This window comes from Crinia signifera, chromosome 5 (genome assembly GCF_055691185.1).
Source record: "Crinia signifera chromosome 5, ASM5569118v1, whole genome shotgun sequence".
NCBI classification, from domain to species: domain Eukaryota; kingdom Metazoa; phylum Chordata; class Amphibia; order Anura; family Myobatrachidae; genus Crinia; species Crinia signifera.
In genome coordinates this window covers 122,245,550-122,264,696 of record NC_139221.1, presented here as the reverse complement: position 1 = coordinate 122,264,696, position 19,147 = coordinate 122,245,550, and the positions used below count along the sequence as shown (strand labels likewise).

General features: G+C 43.7%; 1 protein-coding gene across 1 annotated transcript; it reads right to left on the bottom strand.

Moving 5' to 3' along the window:
• Positions 1 to 1,441: 1,441 nt before the first annotated feature.
• EEF1E1 (eukaryotic translation elongation factor 1 epsilon 1) lies at positions 1,442 to 15,485 on the bottom strand. The gene is made up of 4 exons (XM_083187954.1): positions 15,344 to 15,485; positions 9,752 to 9,952; positions 5,214 to 5,309; positions 1,442 to 2,761 (listed from the first exon to the last, which is right to left on the bottom strand). The coding sequence occupies exons 1-4, from the start codon at positions 15,428 to 15,430 to the stop codon at positions 2,621 to 2,623; spliced, it is 525 nt and encodes a 174-aa protein (XP_083044080.1). The 5' UTR covers positions 15,431 to 15,485; the 3' UTR covers positions 1,442 to 2,620.
• Positions 15,486 to 19,147: the final 3,662 nt, after the last annotated feature.

Here is a 19,147-nt window from a genome sequence, read left to right as displayed (position 1 = left end):
CATATAATGTCATTTATTTAGGTCCCCCCAATATCTACGTCATCCCGAAGCGTGGCGAGCGGCGGTGGAACGCGTCCACCTGACCTTTTCATACCCCCACTATCCACGTCAGCGTGGAGTTGATTTTATATAGTGAGGCGAACGCAGCGAGCCACCGAGCCCGAAGCATGGCGAGCGCATCGAGCCCAAAGCGTGGCGAGCCCCGCGAGGGGACGCGTATTATGTTACATGTATATCGGACTCGATTTTTTCATCGGACTCGATTTTTTCATCTGACAAGATTTTTTTAGTACATAAAATGCCATTAAATGAGGTAAAATCGGGTCCGATATCGGATCCGATTTTTTTCATCGGACCCGATTTCTTGATTGTATACGAGTTTTTTGATTTATTCACTGACAGAGCAGTGAATAAATTAAATAGGAAGATCATATCTCATCGCATGCCATACAATGACATGCGATGCGATTTCACTACGCAGAATAGCCCACTAAGCTATTTGCTTAGTGGGCGCCGTGTTATTACACAAGTACCGGGGATCCAGTTATAATCCATTGCCCGGCATATCGGTGCACTATCTTGTAGATAGCATCTCCGATAAAGACAGGAACATATAGCGCCCCCGTCATTGAGCACACACTGCCACAGTCATATAAGGGGAGAACTACAGATACCAGTTCTCCTCCATAGCGACAAATCATACATCTACCCATGTTTAGGGAAAAGTCTGCCTTAACCACAGGCAAGTGGTTAAGCTAATAGAAAGGTGGCAGAAACTTAAAATATCCATGGGTTTAGATCGTTTTACTCAGAAGAGCCTCTCTAAACAATAGATGTTAAATCTATAAGTGTATGGGCTACAGCGGCAGAAGACAAAACCAGGGTTCACCCTTGCTAGATCAAAACAGGAAACATAGGCTACAGTGAACACGGTCTGAGCAAAACTGTACAGTTGAAAACCAGGAAACCAGTCCCCTGGCCCTGACTAATGCCCTTTTCTGCTGTATTGTGTAGACAGTATGATCAGAATTTGGTGTAGCAAATAAAGCTTTGTTTAAATGTCATTGTTGAATAAATTAACTTACCATGTGCATCAACTTTCATGACCACAGCCAACTTATCTTCTACTAGCTACTTTAAAGGAGTATAATACACCATAACACCAAGCACATGTCATCTCAAGCTGGTTCCACGAACACGACATGAAGCAGGACAAGGAAGACTGTGTCTGACAACACAAACACTGGGCTTAGCAGACCTACCAAATGAGGAGACACACCCCCATTTTGTGGAATGGAACTGGCTGGCTGCCCGCCCCCCTCTCCCCTGCAATCATGTACTGCACCAAGCCATTCAATTTGTACGTAAATCATTGGGTTTGTATACAATTCTAAATCAGCCGCATAATTCTGGTGTTGGTTTACTTATAACTCAAAAGGTGGAAAAAGCTTTGGAATTTCATTTATTTACTAGTTACAAGCCCGTCAAAATGACAGAACATCAGAACATTAATGCGTCCAGATAGAGGTGAGGGACTATATTATATTGGATTATAACCTGATTTGTGTCAACCAGTTACCTAGCAGCTCTTTACTATGTAGCAACATTTAAAATTTATAGTGCAAATTTATACAGTAAAACACACATTATGGTACAAAACACAATATCAACAGGGTCAAAAGGTCAACAAAAAATAAAAACATGTCCAAGGAGAATGGCCTGCAAAAATAGCCTGTATTATTAGGCGCAATTGCATCCTTTAAATAAAAGGAGTTTAATTTGTTTTTCTACAAACAAATTTATAGACCAATATATTCCTCACTAGAAAAAGAATTGCTCTGCAGTGTTACTTGATTTAGAAATACAGTGAGGCAATTATGCTTGAAAGTCCATCCTGAAAAGAAATTTTATTCTCAAACCAACAATTCACATTTCGTCTGTTGTCATTCATGGTTTCTGACCAAAGATTAAATTACTGCATTAATACAGTATTTACTTATGTTTTCATTGGCACAGTGTGTAAAAACAGACATGGCAAAAACTGGAGCAGAAAAACATACTTCAGATAGTCTAGATTTAACAATTTAAAAAATATACAAGTATGCTATAACTGTATTGGGTTGTCTATTTTTTTGTTATAATTTACCCTATTTTAAATAAATAAGAGAAAAACAGCTGCTGTAATTGAAGAGAAATGGTCAGAACAGAACAATAGATGTGTTTGTATAGGTTGTGGGCCAGATGTAAGACTTAGGGCCAGATGTACTAAGCCTTGAAAAGTGATAAAATGGAGAGAGATAAACCACCAGCCAATCAGCTCGTAACTGCCATGAAACAGGCTATGTTTGAAAAATAACAGGAGTTGATTGGTTGGTGGTTTACCACTCTCCATTTTATCATTTTTCAAGGCATAGTACATTTCTCCCTCTGGGCCAGATGAACTAAGCTTCAAAAGTGATAAAATGGAGAGTGATGAACAACCAACCAATCAGCTCCTGCCTGACATTTTTTCAAACACAGTCTGTGACATGGCAGGTAGGATTTGATCACTTTTGAAGCTTAGTGCATCTGGCCCTATGTCTGAAAGTGATTGAATGCAGCAAGGCATTATTACAATAACCTAATGGATATTTGTATAGATTCTGTTCTTAATGAAGACCAAGCTTGGTAGATGCTGCCGAACCCCAGGGTAATGCTGAATGTGACTGAACCAACGGGATACATTGATGTACGTCTCCTTTTCCTGGACCGATAGATCAGCCTGGGTAGAAAAGTAAAAACAATGAGTGGAAATTTATTGAAAATAATTGCTAAAAAAAAAGAATTGCTTAATTCTGAAGACATTACTACTTACTATAGTCACATAGCAATCTCTTCTTGGTCATATAAAAATATTTCTCATATAAAAATATTTCACTTGGATGAAATGAGACTGGTACTAATGATTTCCTGTTCTAAGAAGGTAAAGGCTAAATTCAGTGTTCTGCAGAGCATCGCCACTATGCTTAGCTGTGCACATTTTTTGCCACTTGTGTAACCCACTACAAAGCTAATTTTTATGCACCTTTAAAAAAAGGTAAACACTGCAATGTAGGGGTTTCATAAGGTGCAGTTTGTTCTAGAAAGCGATGCATTGGATGTTGCACCTAACTGAGTAGACCCTTATGTTTAGCGATGTACTGAATTTGGTTCCATATAATGGGCAAATTCTGAGAGGATTACTAATCCATTACAGTGAACGGCAACATCAAGGACAATTGAAATCCCACAAATCTTATGGTACAACCACCCATAAACATGACAAGTCTAGGAGTAAATGTAACAGGTGGCCTTTCATGTGGTGGATGGCACTAGGAAGAGGATGGAAAGGTTGGTAAAAGTACATTAAGTACTTTGGAGTTGAAGATTTCAACAGCAGAAACAGCCCCAAATAGACATGGGATGGATTTATCATGCTAATGAGTTTATGGAGGGAAGGCTGCACAAATAAGGGGGAATCCATCATTTATCATTGGCCTCTGTAGCTTTTTCAGCAGTACCAAGGTGGCAAATAGAATAGTAGGTTGCACTTTACAACCTAACAAAAAGGGGTGGGTGTTCTTATTGATCGCACAAAGTGAATGGCAGCCACAAGTCAAACAAGTCTTAGAGGGTTTTCCCTGTACCTCTCAAAAACCAAATGTGTATACTGAAAGTGACTAGAACAACTATCGACACATTCTACAAGAAAAACACAGTACAGTACATCCCTTGGTTGTCGCAAGGAATCCAACATATTTCGACCCAAATAAGGTCTTTTTCAAGGCAAGTGTAAAGTCCAGTGACATGTGTCCCATATTTATACCCCTATTGTTCTATGGAGGGGGGTATTCCAATTCTTACAGCAGGTGAAAACATCTAAAATCAGTCAGTATTGAAAGGTGGAAGCCAGGACTGTGTTCCCCTTTCCATGTGGAACAGTCCGGCTTTTTAGAGGTTTTCACATGCTGTAAGAATTGGAATACCCCCCTCCATAGAACAATAGGGGTATAAATATGGGACACATGTCACTGGACTTTCTGCTTGGCTTGAAAAAGACCTTATTTGGGTGAAAACTTTTTGGCACCTTGTGGCACGCTGTTGACAAACTTTTAATACCCTGGACGGCGGAGGACAGAATAAGCCCAGCTAAGAGGAAGGAAGCCGGAACGTGAGCATGTGACACTGCCTGGAGGACTTCACCACAGTACCCTTGAATGTCCATTGACACTTCTTTTCATACGCTGGTAATTTTTATTTCCCACTGCTAGAGGATTTTTTTCTTATTGTTGATGTTTTTTTTCTCCTGTTTTATATGCATCAAAATCCACCTTAAATGTACTTCACCATACCACATTCCTCCTCTCTTCTTTATATTCACTGCCTGGGAGAGTTCCACATTAAGGACTAGTAGTGAAAGGTGGAGAGTACAAGGAGCGGACAGGAGGATTTCCTTGCGACAAGGGATGTAATATGTTTTCTTTAGAAGGCGCCGATAGTTGTTCTGGTCACTGCATACAGTTGTGTACCCGCAAGGCTGTTGACCAATGTGTCATATCACATCTACTTTAGATCTGCACAAAATCAATCATACCTGGTGAGGTTAAGACCACAGCAACTGATTGGCTGGAGTATTATTTATTAAACCTAATGAGTTTGATCATTCATTGATAAATGAGCCCCTAAGTTTGTTACTATAGTACTATGTCTATGTACAATTATTAGCAAACAAATATCCAATATTCTTTCCCATTCGCCTTACTTGCATTATTTCTACACTACAGGAAGTCAGCCACACACACACACACACACACAATCCCCACTCTGCCCCCCCTCCTATATGTTGATAGAACCTCATCCACCCAACAAATCTAATCAAGTAGGAGGTAGTATATCTTCAGGGAACAGCGGCTCCATCACACAAGTGTAGCGAGTGCACACTACTATACAGTACACTGTTGCACCATAATGTATATACTGTAAGAGGGTTATACGATCAGTATTACTCTGTAGTTTAGTATAAGAAAGTCACCCCACCCAAAAAATACTTTTAAAGCTTTTATCACAATTATGTTGTACTGAAATAAGGAAAGCTTAACATATGTTTGGAATCACAGAACAAGCACATGAATTTTAGCTATGATATCTCCAGCACTTGACTCATGAATCCCACTTTTTCTTCCAGCTATACTTACGATTGTTGGATGCAGCCCATAATAAATTAAGATATCGGCCAACGTGATTTTGTTTCCAGCCATGTACACTTTATCCTCCAGATACAAGTTAAGATCCTAGAGAGAAATGAACGTCAGCAATACAAATGATTAACTTGGATGCTGCTGCAATAACAATGTTCTCGCACATATTCTGTAGTTTGGAAACCAGGCTCAAGAAATTCAAGTTCATACAGATACAAATATCATATGTGGTTTGGTAATAAAACTTCAAATAGTGCACAGGCTTAAGCTGTAAATGAACCCAAACCTTACTCTGCAAGACATGTGGAGAATTTCCAGCAGGATTCCAAAACAAAAAGCATTTTACTGTTTATCCCCAAGAGAAAAATAAAAAAGTTTAAATTATATTTACATTTTCATTTAAAAGAGACAGCTTATGGTCAGTATTTAATCAAACCTTGGAGACGTATAAAAGTACCAACCATCTGTCATTTTACATGCTGTATTAGAAAAATTACAGAAGCTGATTGGTTGGTACTTTATCTCTCGCCAAAAATTGATACATCTCCTCCTAATCCAGTGGTTCACAAACTGTGTGCATAGGGATGTTTGCAAGGCTGCCTCGGGTTGGGGGTCCACGACCAAAACAAATTATTTAACAAAGGGATAGGCAAAATGAGTGCTGGTGGCTGCTAATCATTAAATGTATGGACAATTAGAACTACAGCTATGTTCCCCACCACATAACTGAACCTGAGGGTGACAATTAAGCATCATTTACTGTATATTTTTATTTATCCACAATAAACTTTCTGACTAGGGGTGCCTTGAAAAAAATGCTGATATTCTAGGGCACCCTGGACAAAAAAGTTTGGGAACCACTGCCCTAATCTCTTAACCTGTTACTGATTGTTGTAAATACATTCAAGTTGGCTTCATGTCCCTTTAATTTGTGCTGGATAGGTCAATAGTGTGTGCTCACAAACACTGTATCTGCCCATCAACATGGGCACAACCTGCAATTTAACTGTCCTATCAGTTGAAGATAAGAATTAATGTTAATGTTCCACTTGATGCAAATGTGAAAAGCAAGTCAGTTACTATTAGACGGAGGCCACACATAGCAGCCAAGCAGGTCCCATACAGCAGGACCCGCTTGGCTGGAAGGAGGCTGTGTGGGGTCACACACAGTGTTGTGGCTGGATCCTGCAGAACGGGATCCGGCCACTGCAGTCCGGATTTCAATGGGAAAAGACAAACAGTTCCTAGGAGAGGTGTATTGTCAACAATAAATCTATGTACGGAAACAATCCTTAAAGTTTTTTTTATATATGTATAGATATGAATTCTCCAATGTAATCAAAGGAATTCCAATATATAGGGTTTACCTGCTACACTCTAAAACTGAAGAGAGACGCACTAGTGGAATACCTGGTTTATTTCAGCTACTTAAAACAACTGCTTTAAACACTACTATTGAATCATTTGTGGACTCTAGCTGCTCCCAGATCCAGATTACGCTACATTCAAAAAGGTCCTAAATTAGAATGATTCATTCATTCGAGCCCTGGACTAGATTCAACGGGATACCAAAGCTATTAACTGGATACACTGTCAGGTGCAGCCATTAAATACTGTATAATCAACACAAGAAAATGTAAAATGAATTTAAAGTGGCAACAGAAAAATACTAAACCAGCCTGGTTCGGCATCTATTTCTGTTGCCATTGTACAAAGCAGATCATTTGTGTCTTTGACAAACCCTGAGTTAGTAAATATACACTGAAGTTTGTAATAACAGGATTTAGATTTTCGCTTATTAGAGTCTATGTAAGTACAGGTCGAGTATCCCGTATCCGAGTATCCGTTATCCGAATTATTCCGAAATACGGACATTCCAGAAAGTGAAAAAAAAAATTTTTTTTGCTAAAAACTCACTGGGGACATTTGTAACAGCATCACTGGGGACATGATATGTAACTGGCACTATATATGTGCAAGACAATGATTGCTTGGCATTCAAATTCAGTGCTGAGATAGTACACACATTTTGTTTCACGTTTTGAAACCTTGTTTTTTGAACAATTAAAATATATTTGTGTGTATTTTATGTGGTAATAAAATATATTTGTGTGTATATTATGTGTTTATACAGCATACATGCAAGATACATAATTGAAATATTAAAATATTCCGAAATACGGAATAATCCGTTATCCAAAATTCTCCTGGTCCCGAGCATTTTGGATACGGGATACTCAACCTGTACATGCAAAACAGAGGGAGTTTGCATGTTCACTATGCACTCATAACTGTTTATATATATTCCTTTTTATATTTGGTACTTTGTTTCCTAGCACGGCACTGTAGGGAAATCGCATCGCATGGGCCGTTATAGCGGCATGCGATATGAGGTTTTTCTTTTTTTCTTAAATGTCATTTTTTCTATGGCCATTGCACCCCACTATATATTGCATGGCATCGCATGTCCCGCAAAATCGCATGCGATTTTATAGGGTGTGCGATGCCATGACATTAAATTGTATGTCCCAAAAATAGGTTTAACGCACCCCCCACTATCCACGCCACCCCGAACGTGGCGAGCGGCGGCGGAACTCGTCCTCCGACTTTTTCATTACTCCACTATCCACGTCGGCGTGGAGTTGATTAGTGTGGCGAGCGCAGCAAGCCACCGAGTCCAAAGCGAGGGGACCCGGATTACTTTACATGTATTCCGTGTCTGCTCGCCACGTTTCGGGCTTGGTGGGTCTCTGCGCTCACCACACTATATAAAATCAACTCCACGCCGATGTGGATAGTGGGGTAATGAAAAAGTTGGAGGACGCGTTCCGCCGTTGCTTGCCACGCTTCGGGGGTGGCATGGATAGTGGGGAGTGCATTAAACCTATTTTTGGGACATACGATCCTATTATTGTATACCTAATGTCATGGCATAGCACCCCAAAAAAAATGCATGCGATTTTGCGGGAGGTGCGATGCCATGCGATGAAATGGCCCTGGGGACATAAGAGCAGTGAATAAATAAACTAAAAAAATCGCATTGCATCGCATTCCACTAAAAATGGCATGCGATGCAATCCGATTTTTTAACGCAGAATAGCCCTCTACGCAATTAACATAGTGGGCGCCGTGCTAGGAAACATGTACCTTATATTTTATTTACTAGGTTGTTAGCATACATTTGGCCAAAGATATTAAGGTCACCTCTTTCGAGCAGGTCCCTAGCACTAAATATAGAATCCGTTGTAATTCCTGGTCACCTGATAAGGATGTAAATACCCTCAAATTAAAGCTGAAAGTCTGCAGTTAAAGCACATCTTGTTTGGTTCATTACAAATCCATTGTGGGGGTGTATAGAGCCCAAAATATGAGATCTGTGTCAATGTCCCAATATTTATGGACCGACTGTGTATGTGGCTGTATTTGCATACAAAATGCTATGTTACAGTGTTTTCTAGTAAAAAAGGGGGCGTATACATGGGACTCTGCGATTTTCTCTAAGCCGAGTCCCAATCAAGATGTAGTTAGCTGTCAGATAAGATGGCCAACCACATCCTGCCCTCCGCAGCCAAATACACTGTGACAGGTGGTTTATTGAAAAAAGCCTTGCCAGCACAGTCTATTTGAGTGGGCGATAGCGACGCGCATTGCCATCCCTTCCCCCGCTGTATACACAGGGGGAGATTCTGGCTAACATTCAAGGCTATTTTGATGATATAGTCAGAATTGCCCTGTGTGTACATCCCTTAAAGTAGCATTTTCGTATGCAGATGCAGTCACACACAGAATATAGGTAATAACCTGTAAAGATCTTTGACACAGTATATGTCACCTGAAATCTGTGCTCAGCCCCTGGGGAGGGCTAATAAGGGAAATGAATATTGGTAGTGTTCACTCTAGGATGGAGACCGGGCAGGGCGTCGGGGGGCGGACCGGGCCACAGCTGGGGGCAGTCCTAGGCCGCCGGCGTCATCAAATAGGCGTGCCCGGGCTGCCGGCGTCATCAAAGGGGCGTGCCCGGGCCGCCAGCGTCATCAAAGGGGCGTGCCCGGGCCGTCGGCAAAGGGGGTGGGACCGGCCCCTCCGAAGCCACTATGCTGCTGGGGAAGCGCCGGGGATCGCTGTCTACGGCGACGCTGGGCTTCCCCGTGAGGCTGTTTTAGCGGGGCGCTGCGAGAGGGGCAGGGCGCATTTTGCCCTTTAAAAATCAGGCAGGGTGCATTTTGCCCTTTAAAAATCAGGCAGGGCCGCCACTAGAAATGTTGGGACCCAGGAATGTTGGGACCCAGGACTGACCTACAGTCCGGGGGCACAGCGCCTCCAGAGGCTGGGGCCCGGGACAGGTGTACCCAGGGCATCCCCCTGTCGGTGGCCCTGCCTGCACACAATGTGGAAGAATTGCCGACCCACACAACCCTATTTTTCCAATCTCAGTTGTGAAAGCTGGCCAGGATCTATGTGTAAACATCATTGGAAATATTATTAAAACAGCTATCAAACAAATCCTATTAACATGTATAAACATAATCACTGACCTTCAGTATGTTCCGGATATCTTCCTTATTGGCTGATCTGTCTATGTGTGTAACGCGGTATTCCAGCCATTGCTGCACAACTGCTTTCTCTTCTACAGAAGCACCAAGAAGTTCATGTTTTTTGGCTTCAGTAACTAAATGTGAAGCGATAGTGGCAAGGCCTGACAAACTTGGTCCTCTATTGGGTTGGAGTACAGGAATCTGTATACAAAGTATAAACATAAAGGAGTAAGGATTAGAATGTTAAAGGTGGTTTAGTCATTGAAACTGGCTTTTATTAATGGCCAGTGATAAATGGGAGTGCAATGATATTTTTAATAATTTTCTCACCAAACCAACACGGCTGTGTGTATGGTATAGCCCTTCTAAGCACTTTTGCATTGCTATCCATCTACAATATGTATGATGTGGAACTTGCCTCAGGGGCAAAATGATATACCCTCCAAGTTGCCAGAGGTTCAGGATTTTATAAGAGTCCGGACTTTTATGTAAAGCAGCGATCAGTTACAACCAACCTGGTTTGGCCGTGTGAATGATGGCTGTTTCGAAAAATCATCAAGTCTTACAAAATCCCGATCCTTTGATTCACATTTTGCCCTAAGTACTACTATATTTTGGAAGCAGCACCCTCTTATTATTATTACATTTTATTTATAATTTATAATGTGCCACAAGGAGTTCACAGCGCAGTACATATAGCACAAATTAGAACAATACCGGGTACACAGGACTAAGCATAACAGTAACTGAAGAACTAAAGCAGAGCACAGGTAACAACTAGCAGCACAATATTTAGTACACAATACAGCTGAGATGTAGGAAAGCAGAGGAGTAGTCTGCGTGATATCTGGGACAGAATGACATTGTTAGAGAAGAATAAACACAAGTGAGAAGAGATGCTGTAATAGATGGTAGGTGACTAAGAGAGCTGTAATTGACGTGCAAGACAAAAGGGCTGTGAGAACAGGAGGGAAGAGGGCCCTGCTCCAAGGATCTTACAGTCTAGAGCAGGGATGGGCAACAAGCGGCCCTCCAGATGTTGATGAACTACATATCCCAGCATGCCTTGCATCAGTTTCAGCATCGCCAAATAGCAAAACGAATAAAAGGCATGCTGGGATGTGTAGTTCATCAACATCTGGAGGGCCGCTTGTTGCCCACCCCTAGTCTAGGTGGAGGGGGAGACAAACAGCAAGGAGGCCTGAAGGCAAGAAGTGAGTATGGCAGGGATGGCCAAGACAAGAGGCAGCAGGTAGGGAGAGTGGCCTCAGTACTAGGCTATGCGGAAGGGTACAGATGGTGCCATGCTTGTTTATAAAACGGGCATGCCATAGCTTTCCGTCTCTGCACGCCATTTGCTGAGACAGTGCTGCGAATGGGGCGTACAAGTGTCTCACGCAAAGCTATGGGGTGCCCGCGGGATAAACAAGCCTGGCTCCATCTGTATGCTTTGATGAGCAAGTGGGTTTTCAGTGAACGTTTGTAACATTGAAAGGTTGGGGAGTGTCTAATAAAATGATGGAGCTCATGCCAGTGAAGGGGTGCAGCCTGGTCAAAATCTTGTATATGCGCATGGGATGCAATGACCAGGGTAGAGACAATGGTCATTGGCTAACCGGAGTGGGAGGTAGTGTGTAGGAAAAATAGGTTGGAGATGTAGGGAGCAGTGGAATTACAAATCGCCTTGTATGTGAGGGTGAGTAGTTTGAAGGGGATTCTGTAAGGGAATGGGAGCCAGTGTAAATATTCATGAAGGCACCTGGCAAGTGGAGTGAGCACAATAAGTCTGGCTGCAGAGTTTAGGACAGACTGGAGGGGAGCGAGCTGGCAGCGTGAGAGGCCAGTGAGGAGAACGTAGCAGTTGTCGAGCTGTGAAATGACTAGTAAGTCAATGATAAATTAAGTCGCACTATGGGAGAGAAGTGGCCTGATGTGAGCAATGTTGTGTAGCTGGTACAGACAGGACTGAGCCAGGGATTGGACATGGGTGGCAAAGGAGATATTGGGGGGAGAGTGGAGATTTTTGATGACGGAAAGATCAGACATCCAGGAGGAGATGGCAGAGAGGCAGCTGGATACTCGAGAGGAGATATTGGGGGGGGAGAGTGTAGATTTTTGATGACGGAAAGATCAGACATCCAGGAGGAGATGGCAGAGAGGCAGCTGGATACTCGAGAGGACAGAAGGGTAGAGGAGGATGTGTCATCGGCATAGAGGTGGTATTGACTGCCAAATGAGCTTATGAGCAAACCCAATGAAGAGGTTACAGTGAGACTAGAAGGGGGCCTAGGACAAAACCCTAGGGACCCCGACAGGGAAGATGGAAGGGAGTGAGGTGGAGCCAGAGGCAGACACCAGGCAGAAGCAATGCCTGAGAGGCCAATAGTCTGGAGGAGTAGAGGATAATCTACAGTGTCAAAAGCAGCAGAAAGATCCAGTAGAATAAGTAGTGAGAAGTGGCCCCTGGCCTTGGTGGAGAGCAGGTCATTGGTGACTGTGACCAGACCAGTTTTAGTGGAGTGGGTGAAAGCCAGACTGCAGAATGGCATTAGCTGGTGAGATGGCTGTATACAGCTGCTCAAGTCAAGAGAGATATGGCGGTAGCTAGAGGTTGAGGAAGGGTCAAGGTTGGGTTTTTTAAGAATAGGTGAGACAAGATCGTGTTTGAATTTTATTTACTATATTTGTCCCCTGCAAAATATGCTGACAAAGTACAGTTATTGTTATACATATGGAGCCCTAGGCTTCAGAATATCCAGCCTGTCAGACATCTGTCTAGCTTCGGCAAACATGTTACCAAAACTGAATGGCCAAGAAAATGGCCCAATCTCAAGATGTCTGCCCACAGAAATACACTAAAAATATATTATTAGTATTATTATTTTACATGTGGATAAATAAAATGTGTAACATTAAAGGATAAACTGAAGTCACTCTGGATATCCTAGAGTCATAAAACAGGCCAAAAAGTATCTGCTGGCACCTCCTTGGGTCACGATCAGACATTGGCATAAATAAAACCCTGTTTTAAATTCATTGACCAAACTGGGCTAATTTAATTCTACCCTGGGCTAACTTCATTTACAACAAGCATGATTCTATATAAACAATAATAAACATGCATTGCGTACTGCATTTCAGGTAAGTATTTGCAGGGACTGACATTTATTTATAAGCTAGCTTTTATTGCAAATTAATGCCGATATCTGCAATTGTGTTTTGTGCAGAAAAGCACACTTTCATTTGCATTACATTAGTACCTCTCTGAAACAGACCCATTGAATTTGATTTTAGTTTAACCTGCTACTGCAGGACACCTCCCTGAGTGTCAATGGATACATCCGTACAGTAGATGGAGCTAGACACACTCTTTGGGTAAAACATAATCCTCTGCCCCCCATACTTCCAGCATTCCCTAATAGCATGATGGGACTTGTAGTTTCACAACAGCTGGAGGGCCATAGTTTGGACATGCATGGACTAGGCGCATGGGTCTTCAAACTGTGGCCCTTCAGATGTTGTGAAACTACAAATCCCAGCATGCCTTGCCACAGTTTTGCTATAAGGGAGTGTTAAAACTGTGGCAAGGCATGCTGGGATTTGTAGTTTTACAACATCTGGAGGGCCACAGTTTGAAGACCCATGGACTAGAGTGTTTAGAGCACCTTCAGCATTGCAGCAATCTGAAGTTCCAACTAAGTCAGCACACTGGGGGTCATTCAAGTACATTTTTTGGGGGGTATTCTGCACGTGTGTGAATGGGTCCTGCGGCATAGGACGCAGGCTGGCGTTGTGATTGGTGCTATTTAGGGGATGAGAAGAGGCCAGGGATCGCCATCATAGGATGGAGATTTCCTGTCCTCTGCAATGAGTGACTTGAGAGGCACCATGGGTGCCACAAGCTGCCGAATGGTGGGTGCTTTAATCCAGTGCTGTGTCATAGGATGCAGCTCGGACCACTACTAGAGCAAGGTGTCTGCGTGTAGATGCCTCCTACTACATTACCATACAGCGATATCATTTCTGTGATAGCTGCTGCAAAAACACCTAAATGACACCCATTATCTTTTGTGAGATTATTTGGTACTTATGTATTATCTGGGCTCCCATGTTAAATGCACCCCATTTTTTCATACCCCTACTATCCAACTACGCATGGAGTTGATTTTATATAGTGTGGCGAGCGCAGCGAGCCACCGTGCCCGAAGGCGAGGGGAGGGGACGCGGTCTCATAAGAAAAACGGGAGCCCAGATATTACATAAGTACCGATTATTTATTGTAACAGAGATAAGTGTTCATAAGCAGTATTAAATCTGCCCATCAGATAGACATCTGGTATTGGTGGCAGTTTAGGTGGTGGGGGGAGAAGGTTGAAGTTTTGCCTATGGTGCCGAGAAGCTGTAAGGAGTGCATATACAGCATACTTGCCTACTTTTGAAACCTCGTTTCAGGGAGATTATAGTTGGTAGCAGAATTTTGCTGCCAGTGAGGGGGTGTGTCACGCTCCACCCAAAGGGCGTGGCTAGTTCCATATATGGAGAGATTGTGAAAAGAGCTTGTGAACGTGGTACCTAGAATCGTTGGTGTGTACTGCTACATCTGAGAGGAATCTTTTAAAATTACTTAGATCCAACTGTAGATGAGCCCCAAAGCAGTAATTAAGAGATACAGTACTATACTTGGTAAAGTGCTGGGAAATGGCGCTGATGATTCAATGTAAATGTATCTCTCTCATTCCTTTTATCCCCAAAAATGTAACAGTGTAATGTGGGCTAGGTGAAATGAGGGAGATTTCTAGACTAATGAGGGAGATTGCTGTTATTTCAGGGAGTCTCCTGCAGAATGCAGGAGGGTAGGCATCTATGATATACTGTAGTCTGATTTGGGCCAATCGGGCTGAGAAATTGGCTCAAATCGGATTTGTTTGATATCCAATTCTGTCTGATGTGCAGTCCAGTGCACATCAGACCTGAGCCGGAGGTCAGACCTGCTGCCCATGCAACCTCCGACTCGGTCCCCCCTCCCAGTGGTGGGGGACAGGGTTGCATGGAATACATTGTATGTGAAAGAACCGCATGCAATGTATACTAGGCGGCTCGATGGCCATACGCTGCTGGGATACATCGCAGTAGTGTATGGCCAATATTACACTGTCCCTGTATACATAACTGGTAATAATAATTGCTCAGTGTGTATGGGTGATTGCACGCTCCTGCGGCCGCTGACGTGTGCTGCCACCCTGTTTATAAAGGACAGAGCATCGTTCGGTCCTTTATCAAATACTACGTGGCTCCAAATGTACGTGGCTCCATTGTGTGCCCAGCTTATCTCTCGCTTGGGACATCGCACCACATGTAATAATACAGAAGTGAACATATGCCGGTTGACCGATGCCGCCGGGACATGGCTATTATGCTTGGATACAGGTCACCCTCGCTCAGCAGATTTCCGCCGAAAGGGTGGTTTTCAGCCATTAGTCATTGCAACCAAATGACAGGCTGCTCATCAGGGCGCACGATCTATGCTGCATCGTGGACCAGACTTTTTTTTTTTTTACTCTAGTTGCTCGTCCCTATCATACACCCTCTCACCTGACTGCTACCGTGTGCCCGGCTGCTGTATTTCCCTGCCTTCAGCCCCAGACATCTTTCCAACGCGGTCAGATCCTCCACCGCCATCTTGGTTGGCAAGTCGCAAAACTAGCAACACACACAATGCCAACCACACATGGCAAACCCATGTCTCCGCCTTTTCCGGGAAATGTCACCGTCCCATTGGTTACAGCGACGGCAATGGCCGCTCTAGTCTAGCTAGCGTCGTACTAGCGCCGCATCCGGACCCGTTTTGTTGTAGTTAGTACATAAAGGGTCGGCTAACAATGCAGCTGTACAGATACAGAAGTTTTCTGAATTTCAAGTCGCTACTACCGGTAGTGACAATGTCGTGTTTTAACCCAATGTAGTGTGTGCGCAGGCGTCGGGCAGAGCCGCTTCGTACAAGGAAGCGGGGCTAGTTCGTTCGGTGTAGTTTTCTGCAGTTTGGGCGAAGTGTCTCTCTCTGTACTGCTGCTGCCTGCGCTGCGCAGCATTCCATCAGCTCTATTTGGAGGACGTGCGCTGCCTATTGCCCTACCCATATGTGCACCCATTATATAAGGGATAGCAGGTATACCTTTGGGGGAGATAAAGCAGAGTTTACTATAGTAACCAGTCATCTATAAACCGTATATGGTCATTATGTCAACCCATATTAGGTTGACATTCTTACGGCATACCTCCCAACATGACCCTCTCCAGGAGGGACAAAATGCTCTGTTCGTGGACTTCTCCCTTAAGGTGCGTACACATGCATAGATTTGGCAAAAGATCTGGGCATTCCTGACTGATTGAAACGACCAATCCCTCAAATCTTTCCATGTGTATGAACGATATATCGGATGATGAGCGTACCCAATGGTCATTGGTAGAGGTCGCTGATCTTTCCTGCATGCAGAAAGATCAGCGACCAATCGTTAGCGATGTGTTCCAATCGTTTCACGATGAACGATTTGGTAAGGCTAATTGACTGGCTCCCTCTCCCTACACCATCGTTAAAGATCAATCTTTCATGTGTAATTGTTTGCTCAATCGTTCATCATTTGTCACCAAATCATTTGTGCAGGAGGTTCAGAGGAAATCGTTAACAAGATTGAATTGTTGGCCAAATCTATCCGTGTGTATGCACCTTTAATGTACTGTATGACTGCCATCACCTGTTTTAAGCAGGTAATGGGCAAGAAAGATGTTTCAGCACAGGTGATGGCAATCATAAATTAAGAGGAAAGTCCACAAACAGAACCTGGTTTCCCTCCTGGAGAGTGTTATGTCGGGAAGTATTCGTATGGTGCGCACACACGGGGGCGATTATAACAAATATTGCTGGAAATATGGTTACTGAATGACCATATTGCCAGCGATGGGAGTGTGCATCGGCGATAAATCGCCGGGTTCTTGCTCCCGTTTTCTGCCCGTAGTGATTGCTGGTCGCAGGAGCTTGCGCCTGCGACCAGCTGATTTCTACTGCCGGGCTCCCCCGGCAGTTTCTTTTTCATCAGCGACCATCTCTGTTCGCTGATGCAAATGGGACACCGAGCGATATATCGCTCAGCGTGAGCGATATATCGCCCCGTGTGTACAGGGATTTAAGATCGACACATGATATAGGTCGACAATGGCAAGCTTTACAGTCAAAAGGTCGACATTTCATGCCTTACCATTCACTAGGGCGTGGAGGGAGAATAGAATAGTGTGCCTGAAGCATGGCAACGTGGTACACTTTGATGGTGTCCGTGTCGACATTGGGGACAAAATAAACCCTGAAACTCACGTCAACCTTTTGACTGTCAACCTTGACATTGTGGACCTGATGCTTGTGTTGACCTTCCGACCTATTTCATGTCTCAACCTAAGCCATTTCCACCTTCAGTGGTTGACCTAAGGACCCATACCCCTATAAACTGATGGCTAGAGGATAATGGTTGCTATGGACAACATCTCCATTTTATGTCACTCTCCATTTTGAAGTTACTCCCTGTATAGAAAATATTACAAAAAAACTGAAACCATTATTATGCTGTAAAGTTACAGATGGATATTATTGTACATTGCCCAAGCCATTACACATAACTTCCTTACATAAAACCCACATTTTAATTACACATTAAATAGCTAGTAGAATAGGGGTGAGATTTAATAGGATGAGAGTTTCAGAAAGTGAGAGATTTGGTGAGAAATCTCCAGTTTTTTTAAAGCGGCAATCATTTACACAGCAAAACCAGTGTGATTTAGAAGTGTAGATGATTGCCGCTTTAAAAAAACTGGGGGCGAAATGTAATGGGAGGCGTTTTTTTTTTTTTTTGCGATTTTTCCCGTAAAATATGCCGTTTTCGGGCATTTCCCGAAAATCGCATATTTTATAGGGTGCGATTTGCGGGAAAAATCGCATTTTTTAAAGGTGCGATTTTTAGTTAGACTAAAAATCGCATCCAGATGTTTTCCCATTAAAAAGGATAGAAGTCGCATATTTAATGGGTTGCGATTTTTAGTAAAGCTTACTAAAAATCGCAAAAAAAATAGACCAGGTTCTGCCTGGTGCTTTTATCAGAAACATGCACAGATCATTGAGATCTGTGCATGGTTCTGTTGTAAAAAAATAGTTAAAACAAAAAAAAAAAAAAAAAACGTCGTGCGGTCCCCCCTCCTAAGCATAACCAGCCCCGGGCTTAAAAAGCCGGTGCTGGTATAATAAAATCCAAGGAACAATCAAGTTGGGGTTCCCTGGATTTTATAAAACCAGCACCAGGCTCAAGGTCCGGCGCTGGTTCCCAAAATACGGGGGACAAAATGACTAGGGGTCCCCCGTATTTTAAGAACCAGCACCGGACACAACCAGCCAGCAGGGTAATGCCACAGCCAGGGGGAGACTTTTTATACAAGTCCCCCCGGCCAAAGCATTCAGCCCTCTGACCGGTCAGCATGGGCAGGGGTCCTGGGGGAGTGGGGACCCCCCCAAAGAAGGGGTCCCCCCCCTCCAGAACTTACCAGCCCATGCTGAAGCCCGGGGCTGTCCTCGATGCCCCTGGGCTGTGGGCATCGAGCTGATTAATGGTGTAAAATAATAGATCAACTATTGTTTTTTACTGTGCCACTACAAGTGCCAGCAAGCCTCCCCAGCAAGCTGGGAACTTGGAGAACCACAAGTCCCAGCCTGCTGGGCATTAAAGGGCCCGCTGGCACTTGTAGTTCCACAGTTAAAAAAATAGTGCACAAAACACACTGACACACATTTTAAATAAAACTTTAATACACACATTACACACATACTAATACTTACCTATCTTCTTCCCGTAGGTAGCCCTGGTCCTGATGTCCTCCGGTCCTGTGTCGGCGTTCCTCTTCATGTCGACGTCCTTCTTGAAGTCGACGTCCCTGTCGGCGATGGCGTCCGGTGTCCGGTTCCGACGAAATCCATGGAGGAAGCTGTGGAAGGAAACCATACTCACCTGTCCCAGCGCGACGTAGTCCAGGTAAGGGTCTTGGAAAAAAAACAAACCGACACCCGAATCCAAGCGGACACGACGGAGACGCACGGTGTTTACATCGTGCGGCTCCGCCTCCCGAATGCCGCTATTGGCCGCCTTGCGGCCTAGCGGCCAATCAGGAGCCGCTAGGCCGCAAGGCGGCCAATAGCGGCATTCGGGAGGCGGAGCCGCACGATGTAAACAAACACACGTGCGTCTCCGTCGTGTCCGCTTGGATTCGGGTGTCGGTTTGTTTTTTTTCCAAGACCCTTACCTGGACTACGTCGCGCTGGGACAGGTGAGTATGGTTTCCTTCCACAGCTTCCTCCATGGATTT

What these genes read in the sequence shown, in the direction of transcription:
- EEF1E1 (XM_083187954.1), bottom strand. Translation starts at nt 15,430, where the DNA reads ATGGCGGTGGAGGATCTGACCGCGTTGGAAAGATGTCTGGGGCTGAAG. An exon ending in GGGCACACGGTAGCAGTCAG is followed by an intron (nt 9,953 to 15,343) that starts GTGAGAGGGTGT and finishes CTTTGTATACAG; the next exon opens with ATTCCTGTACTCCAACCCAA. An exon ending in ATATCCGGAACATACTGAAG is followed by an intron (nt 5,310 to 9,751) that starts GTCAGTGATTAT and finishes ATTTCTCTCTAG; the next exon opens with GATCTTAACTTGTATCTGGA.